General features: G+C 39.6%; 2 protein-coding genes across 3 annotated transcripts in view; one reads left to right on the forward strand and one right to left on the reverse strand.

Moving 5' to 3' along the window:
• Nucleotides 1-6,937, reverse strand: part of LOC121368421 — a 43,994-nt gene extending 37,057 nt beyond the window's left edge. Inside the window, exon 1 of the mRNA XM_041493151.1 lies at nucleotides 6,412-6,937. Coding sequence (XP_041349085.1) covers nucleotides 6,412-6,454 — 43 coding nt within the window. The 5' untranslated portion in view covers nucleotides 6,455-6,937. The remainder of the gene's footprint in view (nucleotides 1-6,411) is intronic.
• Nucleotides 1-20,663, forward strand: part of LOC121368419 (myogenesis-regulating glycosidase-like) — a 182,177-nt gene that overhangs the window by 57,406 nt on the left and 104,108 nt on the right. The gene's annotated exons all lie outside the window — the stretch shown is intronic.

Below are 20,663 nucleotides of genomic sequence, written 5' to 3' on the forward strand. Positions count from 1 at the left end.
TGGAACATGTCCAGGAGAGGTGAAAAGAACGCACCCCAAGTATGTGCGCACTCTGTGAAATTTGTCGTGACGTAGGCATTGTTGTGCTTCGAGCGACATCTACCGGTGACATCAGAATACTAACTTTCAAAATTATTTCAAGCAATGGGACATGGGGATTCCCATGGTATTTATCGATATAAAACCTGCTTTTTCACTCCATTTGATAAAAACGTGATCTAAGTGTGTTACAGGTTTGTAGATTAACCAAATTATAATTTATTTTCGCTGGATGGAACTAGGGTGTGCGGCTTTAACATTTCACATTTAAAAACTGTGATTTGACATTGTGGAAATTGATTATCAACACTGTAGTCGTGAATATGAACAACGCTAAACATATTTTATCAACTGTAATATAAACATATCAAGTTAAAAATCATGGAAATTATTTTTAAAACAACGATAATAAATGAAAAAAGGAAATAACAATGAACTTCAGACAATAGCATAATATCCGGAACAGGAAACTCTGGCGGACGTAAGGCGGCGAAAGAAGATATATATATATATATATATATATATATATATATATATATATATATATATATATGACACACAGACACACATCCATCCGTGCATCCAACCATCCATCTTTCTATCCATCCATGTATTCATCCACACATTTGTTTTTCCATCCATCCATCCATCCATCTTTCTTTCTATCCACCCATGTATTCATTTGTTTTTCCATCCATCCATCTTTCTTTCTATCCATCCATGTATTCATTTGTTTTTCCATCCATCCATCCATCCATATTTCCATTCACCGTTTCATCTTTCCATTGATCCACCCATCCAAACATGTATTACACAAACACACAGAAATACAGACAGGCAATTACTAGCACCACGACTTGGGTGGACCCACTGGACTATTTCTCGTTCCAGCCAGTGCTCCACAACTGGTGTAACAAAGACCATGGTATGTACTATCCTGTCTGTGGGATGGTGAATATAAAAGATCCCTTGCTGCTAATCGAAAAAGTGTAGCCCATGAAGTGGCGACAGCAGGTTTCCTCTCAATGTCTGTGTGGTTCTTATCCATATGTCCGACGCCATATAACCGTAAATAGAATGTGTTGAGTACGTCGTTAAATAAAACATTTCCCTCCCTCTTTCATTACCATCTTTTCGACATCATCATCGTCATCGTCATCATCATCATCATCATCATCGTGTCATCACGGCCAACATCATCACCACAGGCTTTAACTCACCACTTCACAAACTCGTAATATACAACTAAAATCATCATCACGGTATAACGGGGGGGGGGGGGGGGGGGGGGGGGGGGGGGGGGAGGTTATTTAACTCAGTCGGTTGAGTGCTCGCTTGAAGTGCTTGCGTCGCAGGATCGAACCACCTCGGTGGATCCATTCAGCTGACTGTTTTTTTTTTCGTTTCAACCAGTGCACCACAACTGGACAAAGGCCGTGGTATGTGCTTTCCTGTCTGTGGGGAAGTGCATATAAAAGATCCCTTTCTGCATTAGGAAAAAAGGTTTCCTCTGATGACTACAAGTCAGAATTACCAAATGTTTGACATCCAATAGCCGATGATTAATTAATAGATGTGCTCCAGTTGTGTCGTTAAACAAAACAAGCTTTATTTACCTATAACGGCTTACAAATCATTACTACAAATCACGCCGCACGAACGCGCCTTAGTGCTAATGAAATCTAAACCTTCTTAGTTATTGAAAACTGTAACCGAAAAACGTCATGACGTATCCCTGACTTGGGCGAGTGACATAACAACCGATCCGAGGTATTTAAAGAGCTGACCTTTGTATACGTCGTGAGTTTCTGGGTGCACGCTTTCTTTGTGTGGCGTTATTTAAAACTCCCCGACCACTAGTGCCTTTATGCTGAGACATGAAAACTCCATTCATAATTTGTAAGAAATCTGAAACACTGTTGAACTATTTATAGCCTTTACGTATCACGTTGGGAAAACTATTTCCCAATAACTCACCGCCACCCCTAACCTAACACCCAACTCTGAAGTTTGTGGAACCAACCCCCTGAAAGGCTAATTAATATATACTCTTAAAAAAAGTAAGGGAACCACAGAGATCCTGGTAAAGAACGTTCAGGTCTGTTTATCAAGACACCGAAACACATTCCATAGTTTGCACGTGCATCACGCAGTTGCCCCATACACGTGCGTGGGGTGTCATTCTCGATTTTGACAATTTCCAGGACGGTCCATTAATCACTGTGAAACATTATTTCTATTGATCATACAGTTGTTATTGTTTTGGTTTTAGTCATTTTTATTGTTTGAATTTGCAATTTATTGATAAAAAAATGTCAACTTACAAATTTCACTTCTGACCCCAATCGTCCTTCAAGATCTTTGGTGGTCATAAAACCTACTGTAATACTGAACTATCGGTTGTCATGTTTGCCCAATTAAATCACTGTTATCATATAACCATTCCCCACAGCTTTATATACCTTACAATTTTGGATCCCCTACTTTTTTGAAGAGTATATATAACTGCCACTCCCCCACCCCCAATTTGCTGGCATCTTCTGGAGCCTATCATGCTAGTAGAGTGGGGGGGGGGTAGGGGTCGGAAGTTCGAACGAACCCCATAAAGTTGTCAGATTCTTCATTTAAATTTATTCCAATTTAACCCCCTAGAAACCTTGCTGTGCGCTCTCGATCTCAGTCATCCCCCCAATGTCGACTTGCTACCGCCGTGCCTGATAGGGTATCGATCCTAGACCGACCGCACATCAAAAGTGAGCGCTTTACCAGTAGGCTAGGTCCCACCCCTTTCTGGAATATACTGTACTTCTTTCTGTAAAATGACAACGTACAGTATAATGTTCTATTAATAGTTAAATTATAATAAAGCTGTCAGAAATATTTATAATCAGGGCTTGAGACCTCACTAATTTACCGCAAAAGGTTTTTGTGGCACTTTTAAGCGCAGTGAGGTCTTTTTAGTGTATTAATGTTATATATTTAACAAAAGGTGTTGAAGAGTGAACAGTCAAGTTATTTTAATCTAATTAACATTAACACTTAAGATTTCAGCATTTCAGTGAGAGAGAGAGAGAGAGAGAGAGAGAGAGAGAGGAGAGAGAGAGAGAGAGAGAGAGAGAGAGAGAGAGAGAGAGAGAGGAGAGAAGTATGTGTGAATCAGAGAGAGAGGAGAAGAGACCCAAGTAGTGTCAGGAATCAGTGTGAAGAAAGTAGTCCAGACACAGAGAGAAGATAGAGAGAGAGAGAGAGAGAGAGAGAGAGAGAGAGAGAGAGAGAGAGAGAGAAATCAGAGAGACAGAAAGATACAGAGAGAAAGAGAGAGGGGGGGGGAGAGAAAGAGAGAAAGAGGGGAGAGACAGATAGAGAGAGAGAGTGTGTATTTAAATATTATGAAGAATTGTTTCTCACGTGAGAAAGTCAACTTAAATTAGGCACTTTGTTAATTACAGTATATACAGGGCCGTAGCTAGGATTTTTTGTTGGGGGGGGGGGGGGGCTGAGTAGTTAATAGTCTAAAACTTCTTAAACAGTCAAGAAGTTTCTATAATGCTTTGCGGATTTTTTCGGGGGGGGGGGGGGGGGGGGGGTGGTGCAAGGGGGGAAGTTGCTAGCTACGGCCGTGATATAGTTAACTACAGAATTAAATTATATAGTAGACATTTGAATTATGAATGGCTTCTTCCAAGAAATTCAACTCTAACCATTATTTAAATAACTGCACTTCGATCCGCCAATTTAATAATGAGTTGATTGGTCCCTATTATTATTTTTAACTATTAGTATTTAAAAGTATTACACTAAAAGCAAAAACTTTAAAAAAATATTCAAAAGAAGAAATTTTTCGAATGATAAGGTCGTGTTACAGAAAATAACTCAATTTTACGTAAACAGGCTGGCCTAAATTCTTTCGTTATTTATTTTATTAAATCATTTTATCAGATAAAATATATACGTTTCCATGGAAACGAAATACGTGAACTTTGTTTTTTAAAAAATTAGGAATGGGATTGTCTGCCTTGCTTCTCACGTGTTTTAGACGGCTCGCGAAGTGCGATGCAGGCGAGAAAGTTTAAAGAAATTTAACACTGAACTTTGAGGAAGACAAACACGAGTCTGGCTGAAAGTTTACGTGTTGATCTTATTTTTGGCAAACCACAAATACCTCGGATAGTAGGAACGCGCGTAGGAATACCGCGCCAGACGAAACCCAGATCTGCAGACGAACCGTACTCGTCTCCGACTGGCCCTGCGGTCCTACGATTTTTTGCTTTCATAATCGGCCAGCATCCACATGTTTGAAGGAAAATATTCCCTGAAAGACTAGCTTGTCCAGCGATATAGTGACCTTTTATGAGCAAATAATGAAGAACAATAAACAGAAAGGTACATATTTGCAATGATTTTTGTATATTTATAAAGCTGTTTAAAAAGGCATATAGCGTTGCCGTATCCTGATGATAGTTTACGCAATGTTACCACAACAACAGCATATTACCCCCCCCCGTTTGTCCAAATGGGCATTACTTGGTCTGTGGTCAGTATTGTCGTATTTAAATATTTTAACGATTTTTCACAGACCGTACTAGAGACAGACAGACAGAAAGAGATGCAGGACAAACGGAAATACAAGGAGAGAGAGGAGAGGGAGAGAGAGAGAGAGAGAGAGAGAGAGAGAGAGAGAGAGAGAGAGAGAGAGAGAGAGAGAGAGAGAGAGAGGGGGGGAAGAGAAATAGAGACACAGAAAGAGAGATGCAGGGCAGAAATACGACGAAAGAGACGAACGGGAGGAGAGAGAGAGAGAGAGAGAAGTAGGAGGACGAGGGAGAGAGACTGAGAGAGAGGAGCAGCGTGGGAGTGAGCGTGAGAGGTGTGAATCAGAGAGAGAAAGTATGTGTGAATCAGACAGAGAGAGAGAGAGAGAGAGAGAGAGAGACAGAGAGAGAGAGGGGAAAAAGAGAAATAGAGACACAGAAAAGAGATGCAGGCAAACAGAAATACGAGAGAGAGAGAGAGAGAGAGAGAGAGAGAGAGAGAGAGAGAGAGAGAGAGAGAGAGAGTTTGAGTAGTGGATTATATCAGCATACTAAAATATTGCTACTAAATTCGTATATAAATATATTAAGAGAGGAAAACAAAACAAAACAGAAAAGAAAAACGATTAAGTTACAAGAAGAGAAATGGCTTGACTCAGTCTCATCACAGTACACGTGTATTGCAAGGGGAATATCATGTAATATAGCAAAGGAAGGAGTGGATCCAGAGATTTTCCTGCAACTCCAAAAAAAGATCACTTGTCAAAATGTCAATAAGTTCTGCTTTTCATTCTTTTAGGAACGGGGACAGGGCCTAGTGGGATTCTCACCATATTGCATTTCCTTGTTTTTGCCTTTAAGTTTGATAAAAATAATTGCTTCAAAACAAATGTACAGACATGCAGACTATAGTCTTCTACCCAAGAAACGCTTGCCCAGGCAAGAGATAAAAATATTTGCCTTTGTTTACAATCAGTGTGTTGTGATTTTACGGCCGTAACTAGAGGCTGGGAGGGGATATGGTGCAGTGCCCCCACCAAACAAAAAGGAGAAGACAAAGTGCCTTTTCAGTTTACCTCCCCCCCTCCCCCCCCCCCCCCCCCCCCCCCCCCCCACACACACACAAAGACAAAGCGAACAACAACTTCAACAATTGTCGTTATTTATGACTGGAAACGACAGTGTTTGTATACCCGCTGAATCCCCTCTAGATCCGACCTGACAAGGTGATATATTTATATAAGTTTATATTCACAAGTGTATACTTCGTTCGTGTATATGCATACGGTACCCACTATTATTGTATTCGGTTCATACACATAAACTGTCTGGATGAAAATCATACTTTAATATTTCGCTATATAAATATGTCGTCTCTCTTCCTCTCCTCCCCCCCCCCCCCCCCCCCCCCCCCCCCACCCCCCCCCCCCTCGGCCACCCCCCCACCCCCCCCCCCCCCCCCCCCCCCCCCCCCCCCCCCCACCCCCCCCCCCCCCCCCCCCCCCCCCCCCCCCCCCCCCCCCCTCTCTCTCTCTCTCTCTCTCTCTCTCTCTCTCTCTCTCTCTCTCTCTCTCCAAACAAGCCTTGTCAGCATTAATTAATCATACAACATTTGTACTAAGGCGTCCAGTTTTTCTTTTTAAACTATTAAAAGGGGGCGGGGAGGTGCGGATCAATTCCAAGCCCCACCATATTCGCCGGTAGTTCATATTCGCCACTGTATTTACATTATAAACCCTGACAAATGTGCTTACTTATGTTCGCTTCACTAACCACAAATAATATACAATGCATTATCAGCTACAAAGAGAGAAAAAATAATCAAAACAATGAAGTTTACCTGACTGCAAGTTTACGGTGCTTTCTGTCCGTTCCATCATCATCTTTTATCCGACGCGTAACTAACTAGAAAAACACTAGTCAGTTACCCACTGGCCATAGCCGAACGTAGTTTGGCTCTGGATAAAACAATACCCCTGGAAAAACGGTAAAAGGCTCCGCTCATAAATCGCCACCGGTGTTCGCTACGTTAACATGGCATACGGAGTATAAACCGTACACACTCACATAAGCCGTGCACTATCGCACAGACACACCACACTATTTGCCAGTTGCCAGTCCATTCATTACGGAATCATGGGAACCGTATACAGTACAACCAAAGGATAGCGTAGCATAAGCTTATAGCCTGCCTTTTCCTGTTCTGTTTCACAGTTATTGACATGCGGTGAAAGAAGCTTGAAAATCACAAGTTCCAGCGCAGGCTACATATCCAAATAGCAATGAGGCCCGGAGGAATGAACTCTCCGATGGTTGTCAGTTTTGTTCCGTATTTCAGGTGACAGATGAGCTATTAAATATCCTACTTTTACTCATCCACTTCACTAGATTTTCGAGTGTCATAAGTTCAGGCTAGTACAGTGGGTATGTAGGGAGTACGGTGGGAAGGAGGGGAGGTGGGGGGGGGGGGGGGGGGCGCAACTATGCGATCCTGAAATCTCCGTTGGATGCTTACCAAATCCCCCTGTCAAATGTTGACGTACTACAATGCGGTGTCAGTTGCGAGCCAATAGTTTTTATTCCGGCTGACCGTTTTCTTAAAGTGTTTATTTCGCCCAGGTAGTATAAGTGATATAAAACGTACACAGTGTCATTATATATATAATACGTACAGAAAGAAATGTTTTATTTAACGACGCACTCAACACATTTTATTTACGGTTATATGGCATCAGACATATGGTTAAGGACCACACAGATTTTAAGAGGAAACCCGCTGTCGCCACATAGGCTACTCTTTTACGACAGGCAGCAAGGGATCTTTTATTTGTGCTTCCCACAGGCAGGATAGCACACACCATGGCCTTTGTTGAACCAGTTATGGATCACTGGTCGGTGCAAGTGGTTTACACCTAGCCATTGAGTCTTGCGGAGCACTCATTCAGGGTTTGGAGTCAGTATCTGGATTAAAAAACCCATGCCTCGACTGGGATCCGAACCCAGTACCTACCAGCCTGTAGACCGATGGCCTGCCACGACGCCACCGAGGCCGGTAGGCCGGTATTAATACGTACAGCGTTATGGGTATAAATTTGATTTGCTGAATTTGTTTTCATTGTTTGCTGCAATGGGTGAGCAGTCTAAAAAACAACCGTTTTAGGTTAATTTTCCCAGTAATGTCCCCACTTTTATTGCCGAGGTATTCATTCATTCATTTATCCATTGATTCATTCATCTTTCGTTCGTTCATTCATTAATTCATCCATCCATTCAATCATTCATTCATTTATTCATTCATGCATTCATTCATGCATTGAATCAATCAATCATTCATTCATTCGTTCGTTCATTCGTTCGTTCGTCCATCCATCCATCCATCCATCCATTCATTCATTCATTCATTCATTCATTCATTCACTCACTCACTAAATTAACAAATCAGTCAATTGCTCGATGGTTGCTTTCCGTCTTTCATTCATTGATATTTTATTCATTCTTCCTTCCGTCCATTCATCCAGTCGATTATATGTATTAACAGACGTGGTTAACACGAAGAGAAACGATTATCGTGGTCGCCTGAAGCAATTATTTAGTAGATTTAGCAGAAATAGGTAATTAGGTATCATTGTTATGTTATTGAAAGATATTTATCAACACCAAATTTACTGGAGAAAACCCCCGTTACAAATCGCAACATGTATAACTGTCCATCCTCCAAATACACATCCACTTGTTTATGTTTATGCCGATGATTGTTTATATATGATTTATATTATTGTTACAATACAATACAATGCGAAACGGTAACCAGTCTTTTATTAGTTTTTAAAGGTTGCATGTCACCATGTATGTTGCAAAACGGTCCAGGTGTAAATTATTAATTTAATTGATAAAATATCACATAAATTGCAAAAAATAAATAAATAATAAAAATAACTAATTACACAATATCATGAAATAGGTAAATATAACAAAGTACCTATATTGAAAAATTACTAATTTTGTATGGGTTTTTTTTTTTTGGGGGGGGGGATGGGGGGAATTTTTTTTTTGGGGGGGGGTGAGTGTGGGGAGGATTTATATATTAACTTATGTGGTTTTAGTGGAAACAATTATTTAAAAATTTTAATAAGTAACTTTACTCTAAACTGATAAAAATGGTTTCATGTTTTTCTAAACAAACATAAAGTGTGTAATGAGCCTATGTGTTGTGCAAATTGACAAATTGATTACATATGATCTCAGTATGCAAAATGTACCCGGTACACTAAAAAGTTAATTATTTTAATTTACTGTGTTTTTTTATTTTTTTTATCAACAGTTAAAATTGGGCAAGTGAATTTTTTACCATGGCCAGTGAATTTTCAAATCCACTGGCCCAATGGCAAGTGAATTAAAAAAAATTCTAGAACCCCTGTATTGTATATAATTGTATGCTTATGAGCCACACGGCTTAAAGTAAATAAACTACTACTACTACTACTACGACTACTACTACTACGACTACTACGACTACTACGAATACTACTACTGACTACTAACTACTACTACTACTACTACTACTACTACTAATGTAATACTACTACTACTACTACAATATAAAACTCAAGTTTTAACACACTGAGTAGCGGCGTAACTTATATGAATATAGTGTCTGCGACCTTTTTTCTTTCTTTCTTTCTTTCTTTCTTTCTTTCTTACGGTGAGGTTACAGCACGCGCAGGGGCCAGGGGCGACTACTACGACTCTTTCTACTCCTTCTACACAGGAAAAACAAGTAAAATAAACAAAGGGAACTGATACTGAACTGAACTGTTATTTACACTCTGGCCCTAATTCAACGGCTTTATGAGGTACATTGCAAAAAATATCCTTTAACACAGGAAAAATAAATAAACTAAATGACAAGATGGCCCACAACGGCATTCGTACATTGCAAAAATATAATTAAATAAATAAATAAATGACAAGATGGCACATTCGTCATAACCCAATAGCCGATGTATTTTTCGTGCTGGGGTGTCGTTAAACATTCATTCATTCGTCATAATAAAGGAACGACGGTGGCAAATTGAAAGGGACTATACTATACATGACATCATTACACCTGTATTTCTCGTTCCAGCCAGTGCACCACGACTGGTATATCAAAGACCGTGGTATGTACTACTCTGTCTGTGGGATGGTGCATATAAAAGATCCCTTGCTGCTAATCGAAAAGAGTAGGCCATGAAGTGGCGACAGCGGGTTTCCTCTCTCAATATTTGTGATCCTTAACCATATGTTTGACGCCATTTAACCGGTAAATGAAATGTGTTCAGTGCGTCGTTAAATAAAACATTTCTTTCTTTCTTTAATTTATTCTTATTTCCAAACTAGTAGAATCACTAAATAAACTGAATTAATACTTGTAGTAATGGCCCAAGGAATATTATTTGATTGAATCAGAACTTAAAGGGACATTCCTGAGTTTGCTGCATTGTAAGATGTTTCCGACTAATAAAATATTTCTACGATTAAACTTACATATTAAATATATTTTCTTGTTTAGAATATCAGTGTCTGTATATTCAATGTGTTTCTGGTTGTCTTAATATTTGTAAGAAGCCCCAAACTGACTTTTGTCTTTAAATAATTTTGTACGTACGAATTGTTTTTTATTTTAGGAAATAAAGTGAAATTTAACTTAACAAATATTAGAAACACGTTTAATATACAATCACTGATATTTTATACAGACAATTTTTTTTATATGTAATTGCAATCGTTAAAAAGTCTCTGTTAGTCGATAACATCTTAAAAATTGCAGCAAACTCAGGAATGTCCCTTTAAAGATATATATGTATTATAATATGTTCTAGTCGTTTTGATTCCCTCACACATTCTATACTCACCACACTTCTTTATTAGTTTACTACAACCCATAGTTAATGCTATCCAATCAATGCCGCAAAAGTGCATGTTAAAGTATAAGAAAATACTGTACACGAATGACTGTAGGATATCATTTTATGTAATGAGTTATTTTACAACACACGAAAGGAGTTTGGATGCATTTTTAAACAACAGAAACCAGGTTATAAAACAAAATTTAGACGTCTTATCCAGCTGAATGTCTTTACAGCTCTTGCGCTAGCGGTTGACTAGTACGTACGGCAAAGAACAGTCAGTTCGCTAGTGTTAATTTCATTGGATACTGTTGCTGTGGCGTCGTGGTCGAGACAGTGGAATAGCCATTTAGATGTATTTAGATCAATGTTCGACATATGTGAGATATGATCATCGGCAACATCGCCCTCGTCATTATCATTATGATCATCACCACCATCATCATCATCATTATCATCACCGTTACCATCACCGTCGTCGTCATCATCATTACGATGATCATTGCCATTAAGACCATAACTATCTCAGGGGACAATATATCAAAATCCTAGCTAACCGGAAGTCACTCCACGTGATTTTTACCCAGGAAACCGACTGCAAAGTTGCGTGAGTTGTACTAAGCATTTAAATTTTGATGACAATATTTCCAGTTGACAATGTAAGTTTAAACAAAATGATTTTTTTTTTTTTTTTTAAATGTTGAAAGTTTTTAATGAACAGGTTTTTTTTGGTACCTGGTAAAGTAATTTTCAGTAATGGTTCACCTCATAACCGATTAGCTGTTCGCGTGAGTTTAAATTTGCATAACCGACACGCAAACAGAAAGACGGTTCGCGTAAAATATTGTTCCATGCTATTATTGTCGTCATTGTCGCCAATCACAATTTGCAATATTATCAAAATTGAAGATAAACATCTTTACAATAGGCCAAGATCTGTGGGAAGCACGAAACATTGACCAGCTCTGACGGAGGAATTCATTAGCAAAATGTCTCGCTAGTTAGTCACTAATTAAATATATATATATATCAACTCTAATTCGTGATTACCACAAACATAGTACATTGTAAACAACCAAAACACACACACACACACACACACACGCACGCACGAACGCACACACATACAAACGCACGAACGCACATACACACGCACACACATGCCCTCCACAGACACACATACACCCCCTCTCACACACACACACACACACACATACCCCCCCCCCCCAACACACACACATGTAATAACTGACCAAATTATCACTAGTGAAGATTATCAAGTTACTGATGTAAAGGTTGCATAGTACCAAAGAAGAGAGTTCCGTGTCAAAGTTCGAGGTGCACTGTCAAATATTTATGGAGTAAAAGCAGCTGTGGGTGTGATTGGTAGTAATATCTGAAGTTGATTATTTGTGCAAATACTATTATCCATTGACAATAAATAAATACACTTTTATTTGTTATACAGTTGTTATGCAGTATATACCAGAGGTTGAAACTAATGCGGAGTACTCCCAAACATGGAACTGCAGTTTTCAGCAAAAATGAAAGTTGCTATTAAAAACATTAATTAAATCTCTTAAATGGTATGTGACCCCCTTCCTCCATTTTCTTGCAGGTAGATTAGGTGTGAGGTGCCACACTTTTTATTGCTGTACTTCCTGGGTGTGTTGATTTCAGTTTTATTAGTAAACATTAACATTATCGGCAAAAGGAATTGATTTGGTCTATTAGAACCTAAAGAAATGAAAAAATTAAAAATAAAGAAATGTTTTATTTAACGACGCACTCAACACATTTTATTTTACGGTTATATGGCGTCAGACATATGGTTAAGGACCACACAGATTTTGAGAGTAAACCCGCTGTCGCCACTTCAAGGGCTACTCTTTCCAATTAGCAGCAAGGGATCTTTTATTTGCGCTTCCCACAGGCAGGATAGCACAAACTATGGCCTTTGTTGAACCAGTTATGGATCACTTGTCGGTGCAAGTGGTTTACACCTACCCATAGTGACTTACGGAGCACTCACTCAGGGTTTGGAGTCGGTATCTGGATTAAAAATCCCATGCCTCGACTGGGATCCGAACCCAGTACCTTCCAGCCTGTTGACCGATGGCCTAACCACGACGCCACCGAGGCCGGTAAACTAAAGAAATGAGGGATCACGCCAACACTAACAGGAAATAGCGACTGTAACCAAAACTCTCATCCACAGTGACAGGAAGTTAACCATGTTACTGACATTCTTTCTCACTTTACTGACATGTATTGCCAATAGGGGCGGGACGTAGCCCAGTGGTAAAGCGCTCGCTTGATGCGCGGTCGGTCTGGGATCGATCGCTGTCGGTGACCCCATTGGGCAATTTCTCGCTCTAGCCAGTGAACCACGACTGGTATAACAAGGGACGTAGTATGTGCTATCCTGTCTGTAGGATGATGCATATAAAAGATCCCTTGCTACTAATGGAAACATATAGCTGGTTTCCTCTCTCAGACTATATGTCAAATTTACCAAATGTTTGACACCAAATAGCCGATGATTAATAAATCAATATGTCCATGACAAGCGTGTGCTACAACAGCTTGTTCTGAATGTGCACCTTAAACACTATACCCTGATCTGAATTAAATTTTTCCACTATTGCACAATTTACAACAAAAAAAAAGGAAGGAAAAAATGTTTTATTTAACGACGCACTCAACACATTCTATTTACGGTTATATGGCATCAGACATATGGTTAAGGATCACACAGATATTGAGAATGGAAACCCGCTGTTGCCACTTCATGGGCTACTCTTTTCTATTAGCAGCAATTGATATTTTATGTGCACCATCCCACAGTCAGGATAGTACATATTACGGCCTTTGTTACACCAGTTGTGGAGCACTGGCTGGAACGAGAAATAGCCCAATGGGCCCATCGACGGGAATCGATCCTAGATCGATCGCGCATCAAGCGAGCGCTGTATCACTGAGCTACGTCCCGCCCCCTCTAAAAAAAGGAGAAAAAAAAGGAGAGAAAATAGAAAGAAAGAAAGAAAAAAAAATTAGAGAAGTATTTAATGAAACCTATTCCAGCTTTGTATAAAATGCATTACAAAGATTATATTTTAGTTCTACAGAATAGTCGATGACGTTGGTAGCGATCATAGTATAAATAGATATAACAGACTGTATGTTTTGATGTAATTTAGGTAAAATTGAGGATGAGTTTCATGCTACCTGTTTATTATCTTGCCATTTTTTTTCAGTGATAAAATAGTCTTATGTGTTACCAAGTATTATGGAATCCATCCATCTAGCTTTAAATTAATGCATATATAGAGTACACAAGCATACGAGACTTTGGGGGCAACTATCGCCCTATACTAAATCTGGAGCAAATCATTCAATTCGGGCAAAAATTATAGATATATTGGGGCAAAATGTACTCTCCTGTTGCCTTAAAGGGACAGACCCTAGTTTTTAAACACTAAGGCATATGTTTCACCTAGACCCTAGTTTTAACCCGTAAAAATGGACACTAAGTTTTGTTTTAACCCGTAAAAATGGACACTAAGTTTTGTTTACCTGTAACAAATGTGGATACAACAAAGTGAAACAAGAGTCTGTGACGTTAAAATACCCTTAAAATAGCATAAAGCTCGACTCCATAACCGTTACTTCTCAGACACGTGCGTTTTTAAAAAATATGAAAAATGCATTTTGTGGCATTAGAAACAAAAAGGATGACCAGAAACACCTCGGTTGTACGGAAATGGATAATCTAAATAATAAAATATAAGTAATGTTTGATTGTAGTGACCATAAATGGCTCTAATAGTGAGAGAAAAAAAAATGCCATAGTGCTTAAAATCTATGGTCTGTCCCTTTGAGCTTGTTACCATGCATTTCCCATCATTCTACACACACAATGAGTTGTTATCCATGTCATGCGTAGCAATTCGTTTGCAACCCTGTATAGCTGTTTGGCAGTAATGCAAATATGAACAAAATGTTGTTATTCAGATTAGAGCATTTTAGTTTAATTCTGACAAAACCCAGGTAGCCCCACCACAAACATGGGAGCCCGTACGTCTACGACAGAGTATTCCATAAATGTTTTTTATTATTATTATTATCTCCCTATGGAGTCTGCGTTAGAGTTTATAAATAAATTAATACAGTTATTATCTAGTAACAATGTAAACGAATGATGTAAGTTAGGAAATTATTTAGCAACACAAAAGACGAGAATCTAGAATTACAGGGTCAATTTGACATGGGCAGAGTAGCTTAACCGACAAAGTACTCGCCCGAAGTGATTGCGTCGTAGGATAGAACCACCTTGCAAGGATTAAACTTGTCCCCTCTCCAATCTGTCCCAGTGAACAAGCCACAGAAACTGTTGAACACATTCTACAATGCTGCCAACAACACAGCCAACTCAGAGATGCTCACTGGCCAACACCGAAAAACACCGAAGAAAAACTTTATGGAGACTAGGAATCCCCCCGTGTCACAGTGAGATTCATCCTGGCAGCAAACATCTCCCTGTGATATCATTACAAGAAGGAACGAACAGAAGAAGAAGAAGAAGAAGAAGAAGAAGAAGACCCACTCTCTCATTTTTATTCTTTTTTACTTTACTGTTCTATCAAAAGCCGTGGCATTTGCTGCCTGTCTTTGAGAAAGTGCATATAAACTATCCCATTCTGCTAGTGGGAAAATGTAACGGTTTTTTTCTCTCTAAGACTATATACACGTCAGATTCTGAATTACCAAATGTTTGACACCAATAGCCGGGGGCGTGACGTAGCCCAGTGGTAAAGCGCTCGCTTGATGCGCGGTCGGTTTGGGATCTATCCCCGTCAGTGGGCCCATTACGCTATTTCTCGCTCCAGCCAGTGCGCCACGACTGGTACATCAAAGGCCGTGGTATGTGCTATCCTGTCTATGGGATAGTTCATATAAAACAATTGGCGAATTTTATTTTGATTTGGGGAAATAATTTTATGAAATAATTGATATTTTGTTAGAAAATATCTGGGTTTGTGCCATTTTTGAAGTTTTGTAGATAATTTGGCGAAATTGTCTGCTAACCCAGAGCTAGCCCTGCTTGCTGCTGATCGAAAAGAGTAGCCCATGAGGTGGCGACAGCGGGTTTCCTCCCTCAATATCTGTGTGGCCCGTAACCATATGTCAGACGCCATATAACCGTAAATAAAATGTGTTGAGTACGTCGTTAAATAAACCATTTCCTTCCTTCCAATAGCCGACGATTAATGCATCAAGGTGCTGTAGTAGTGTCGTTAACCAAAACAAACTTTTAACTTAACTTCCATCATTTTGTTTTTTCAAGCACGCATGTTTAATATCCACCATCTTGTTACAATTATATTGATTTATGTATGTAAAAATCTTCATATACCGTAAACTACGGTCTGAGTGTAAATAAAGTTCAGTTCAGTATTATTTATTCTCATTATTGGTATATATCTGTTTTATACCAACATCTTCATCATGCCATTATGCCTGTAAATATTGTTAAGTTTACATGTACAACTGATAAGCTGTAGAAGTCCAAGGTTAATAACGAACTGAACTGAATTATTAACGTTATGCCTCTACAGCCCATGAAGCACGACGGAGAGACGGATGGGTTATTGGTTGATTTTAAAAACCACAACAGGGCACTACAGGATTAATGGCCAGGCGGAATTGGCATCAACACATGATTAGCAACCAAAGAGGCTCGCACTGACAGAGTATTCGCTAATTACCACCATTCCTGAACAACAAAGAACGGATCGTAATTAGCGTTGTCACATGAGTAAAAAATCACCACCATCATCACCGCATCAGACTTTACTTACTTGGTGGCGTATTACCGGCCTCGGTGGCGCAGTGGTTAAGCCATCGGACTACAGGTTAGTAGGTACAGGGTTCGCAGTCCGGCACCGGCTCCAACCCACATCGAGTTCCCTAAGGGCTCAGTGGGTAGGTGTAAGGCCACTACACCCTCTTCTCTGTCACTAACAAAATAACAACTAGCCCACTGTCCTGGAAAATAAATTGAAATGAAATTGTTGCGTATTGAAGGCTGTCATGTGCGAAATGGAATCTACTGGCCTCGGTGGAATCGTGATTAAGCTATCGGGCGTAAGACTGGTAGGTACTGGGTTCGCAGCTCCCACCCAGAGCGAATTTTAATGACTCGATGGGTAGGTGTAAAACACGACACTCTCTCTCACTAACCACCAACAACTAACAATTAACCCACTGTCCTGGATAGACAGCTGAGATAGCTGAGGTGTTCGCCCAGGACAGCGTGCTTGAACCTTAATTGGATATAATATAATTAACTGTATATTATGTAATCCGTGAGTTTAATTACGTTCTATGGATCACTGATCTGAAATGAAAATCTATTATTATTATTATTATTATTGTTATTATTATTATAATCACGAAAATGGAATGAAATATCATAAGCGACAATGTTAACAACATAAAACTATACTTACATGATGACATATTGAAGGTTATTCTATTGCAAGTAAAATCTCATAGGTGACAGTGTTAACGTGTGTGACTAACAATACTGTCTGCGAAATACCATAGGCCTTGGTGGTGTAGTGGTTAAGCCATCGGACATAAGCTTAAGACTAGGGTAGGTACTAGGGTTTGGCTCCCACCCAGAGCCACTTTAACAACTCACTGAGTAGGTTAGGCCACTACACAGACGTCTTTCTCACTTACCACTAACAAACTAAACCACCGGACAGACAGCCCAGATAGCTTAGGTGTGTGCCTAGGACAGCGTGCTTGAATCCATCCATCCATCCATTCATCCATCCATACATACACATACACACACACACACACACACACACACACACACATACATACATACAATATATAGATATTCATACATCAATACATACATAGCATTAAAATAACTTGATAACAACTCGAGTGGGACATAGCCCAGTGGTAAATCGCTGCACCACGACTGGCATATCAAAGGCCGTGGTATGTACTACCCTGTCTCTGGGATGGTGCATATAAAAGATCCCCAGGCTGCTAATCGAAAAAAGTAGCCCATGAAGTGGCGACAGCGGGTTTCCTCTCGCAATATCTGTGTGGTCCTTAATCATATGTCTAAAACCATATAACCGTAAATACAATGTGTTCAGCGCGTTGTTAAATAAAACATTTCCTTCCTGATAACAACCAACATAAACGCTGTACATGCACAATATCCCATGTCACTTGACATTATGTTCCTTTAACTAACCAAGTTACCAATGACACGCGTATGCAAATGAACTACACTTGTACTGATACCTGGAAATAATTCATCCAGACAGAGCAGAAACACGACGGCAAGAAGGAGAGATAATTTTTTTTTTAACGACGCACTCAACACATTTTATTTACGGTTATATAGCGTCAGACATATGATTATGGACCACACAGATATTGCGAGAGGAAACCCGCTGTTCATGGGCTACTCTTTTCGATTAGCAGCAAAGGATCTTTTATATGCACCATCCCACAGACAGGGTAGTACAGACCACGGCCTTTGATATGGCAGTCGTGGTGCACTGGCTGGAACGAGAAATAGCCCAATGGGCCCATCGACGGGAATCGATCCCAAACCGACCACACATCGAGCGAGCACTTTACCGCTGGGCTACGTCCCTTCCCCAGAGACGACGAGTGAATACAGGCTGCATAGTTCATATTATACGTATTTTCATACTGATATGCATTTATTGACCAATTATAATTCTATTATTTGCTACCCGTCATTACAGATCATATTTAATTATAGTTCGTTTGTTGTCGGCGTGCGTTTTAACAATCAACCGTTATTCCGCAGCACGCATTACTGCATTTAAGCGCACCAGATACTATTTAGATTGTGACGTCAGCCCCCCCCCCCCCCCCATAAAACTAATAACAATAACAACCCTTGTTGACAAAAGCGGCCGGCCTTAATTATTAAATCATTATTGTTGTTATCATTATTTTTATTTTATTTTATTTTATATTTAAAATTGTTATTTTATTTTATTTCTTCTTTAACTTATTTTAGTGCTTATATCCAATTAACGTTCAAGCACGCTGTCCTGGGCACACATCTCAGCTATCTGGGCTGTCTGTCCAGGACCGTGGGTTAGTTGTTAGTGGTTGGTGAGAGAGAAGAGGGTATCGTGGTCTTACACCTACCCACTGAGTCGTTAAAACTCGGTCTGGGTGGGAGCCGATACCGGGCTGCGAACCCTGTACCTACCAGCCTTATGTCCGATGGCTTAACCGTGACACCACCGAGGCCTGTTTTATTTTAATTTATTTTTATTTTATTTTATTTATAAAAAAAAAAAAAAAAAAATTAACGTGTGGGATTACTATCTAATCGAAGTTATGAATATTTAAAGATGTAATTTCATACATGCAAGTGCCAAATTTCTCTATTTTTACATTTATTTCTCATAAATATCTGCAAATTAATCGACCACACTATAACGGTTGCATAAACAACTCGAGATTATCAAAGCTGTCTTATCAATATTGGCTCACGCCGTGTAAACAGAGTCGCGTTTCTGTACGACCTGGGGCCGTGCTTATAAAACTTAATAAAGTCTAGACTTTAACGTAATGCTATTTGAATGGCGTTGTCATGACGTTAAAGTCTGGACTTTATTAAAGTCTAGACTTTAAGGTTTATCAGCCGGGGCAAGATTCCTCTCTTGTATTGTTTAACGACACCACTAGAGCACATTGATTTATTAATTATCGGCTATTGGATGTCAAACATTTGGTAATTTTGACATAATATGAGCCATCACATGGGAAAACCTACAACTTAGCAACTTCATATTTTGTTGGTGTCGTACTGTCGAACGATATCGTTTCATTCTTCGGTTGGTAGGGGGCATGTTGTAACCTGGTACTTGGGGCGGACAAAGGGTCGAATGGTTTTATATTTAGTTTTGTTTCTGTTGTGACAAGTGTTCTTGCTGCTCCATTTAAGCGGTCCGCTATTGCATTTTGCCGCCACGCTTTCGTGTTTTGCCGTCCCCTTTATTTTTTCTCCATCCCTCTTTATTTTCCCGCATCCTACTATATTTTACAGAACCCAGCTCCGCTATTTCATATTGGACACTTTTTTTCACACTGAATTTTTTTTTCGATCAGTCGGCACACTCAGCATCAAGGAAAACAAGCCGCGGTGTGGAAAAATTTCAACAGCGTACGATAGTTACCGTAACGTAATTTAACACTATTTTAAAACTACATTCCCTGGAATATTTTTATTATTTAAGCATAAAGAACAGAAAATGCAATTACGTTTGGTGCATATATGACGCCGCACTCCGCATAGGTTTCACTACACGGGCTTATCCAGGTGAAGCACAAAGCCATTATTTTGAAAGTGGAACACTTTTGACGGGCTCGTACCGATCTCGATTTTCATTGGCTTATCACAAGTATAGAATTCCCCAACAAGAGATCACGTGAGATTTCGCAATTTTTGAACAAATTTAACTGTCTTGATTGAGGGGTCGTCACATATCTCCAAAACATATTTATATCCATAGAGGTATGGTACAACGCCTTTCCAGGGGTCGGTGAGTGGGGGATTTGCCTTAAAATTTTGACAGTGGCCAGCTGTTGGCATACGCGTTACATGTAAGATGGTGTTACTAATTACGTAACGCTCTAGGGGTAGAGGAAGAGGGTACTGTGTTCGATTTACGACTAGATCTATATGTTATTTTTATTCATTACTTAGACCTAAAAAGGTGTTTTTTGGAAATGCGCGGTCAGTCTAGGATTGATCCCCATCGGCGGGTATACAAAAAGACCATGGTATGTGATATCCTGTCCGTGGGATGGTACATATAAACGAACCCTTGCTAAAAAAAATGTAGCGGGTTTCCAAGGTGCGTGTGCAGGGATTTCAGCGGGGTTGGGGTTATAGGCTGTGTTGAGCGAAGTTTATATGGGGCCATGGCTCCCCCAAAATATACATTTCAAAACTTTTTAAGCTTGGGCAAGTAAAGGTTTCGACCTCCAATACCCTCCCCCTGCACATGCACCCGATTCCTCTCTAAGATTATATGTCAAAATTACCAAATGTTAGACATCCAACAACATATGGAAGGAAGGATAGGATATGTTTTATTTAACGACGCACTCAACACAT

Source organism: Gigantopelta aegis, chromosome 3 (genome assembly GCF_016097555.1).
Source record: "Gigantopelta aegis isolate Gae_Host chromosome 3, Gae_host_genome, whole genome shotgun sequence".
NCBI lineage: Eukaryota > Metazoa > Mollusca > Gastropoda > Neomphalida > Peltospiridae > Gigantopelta > Gigantopelta aegis.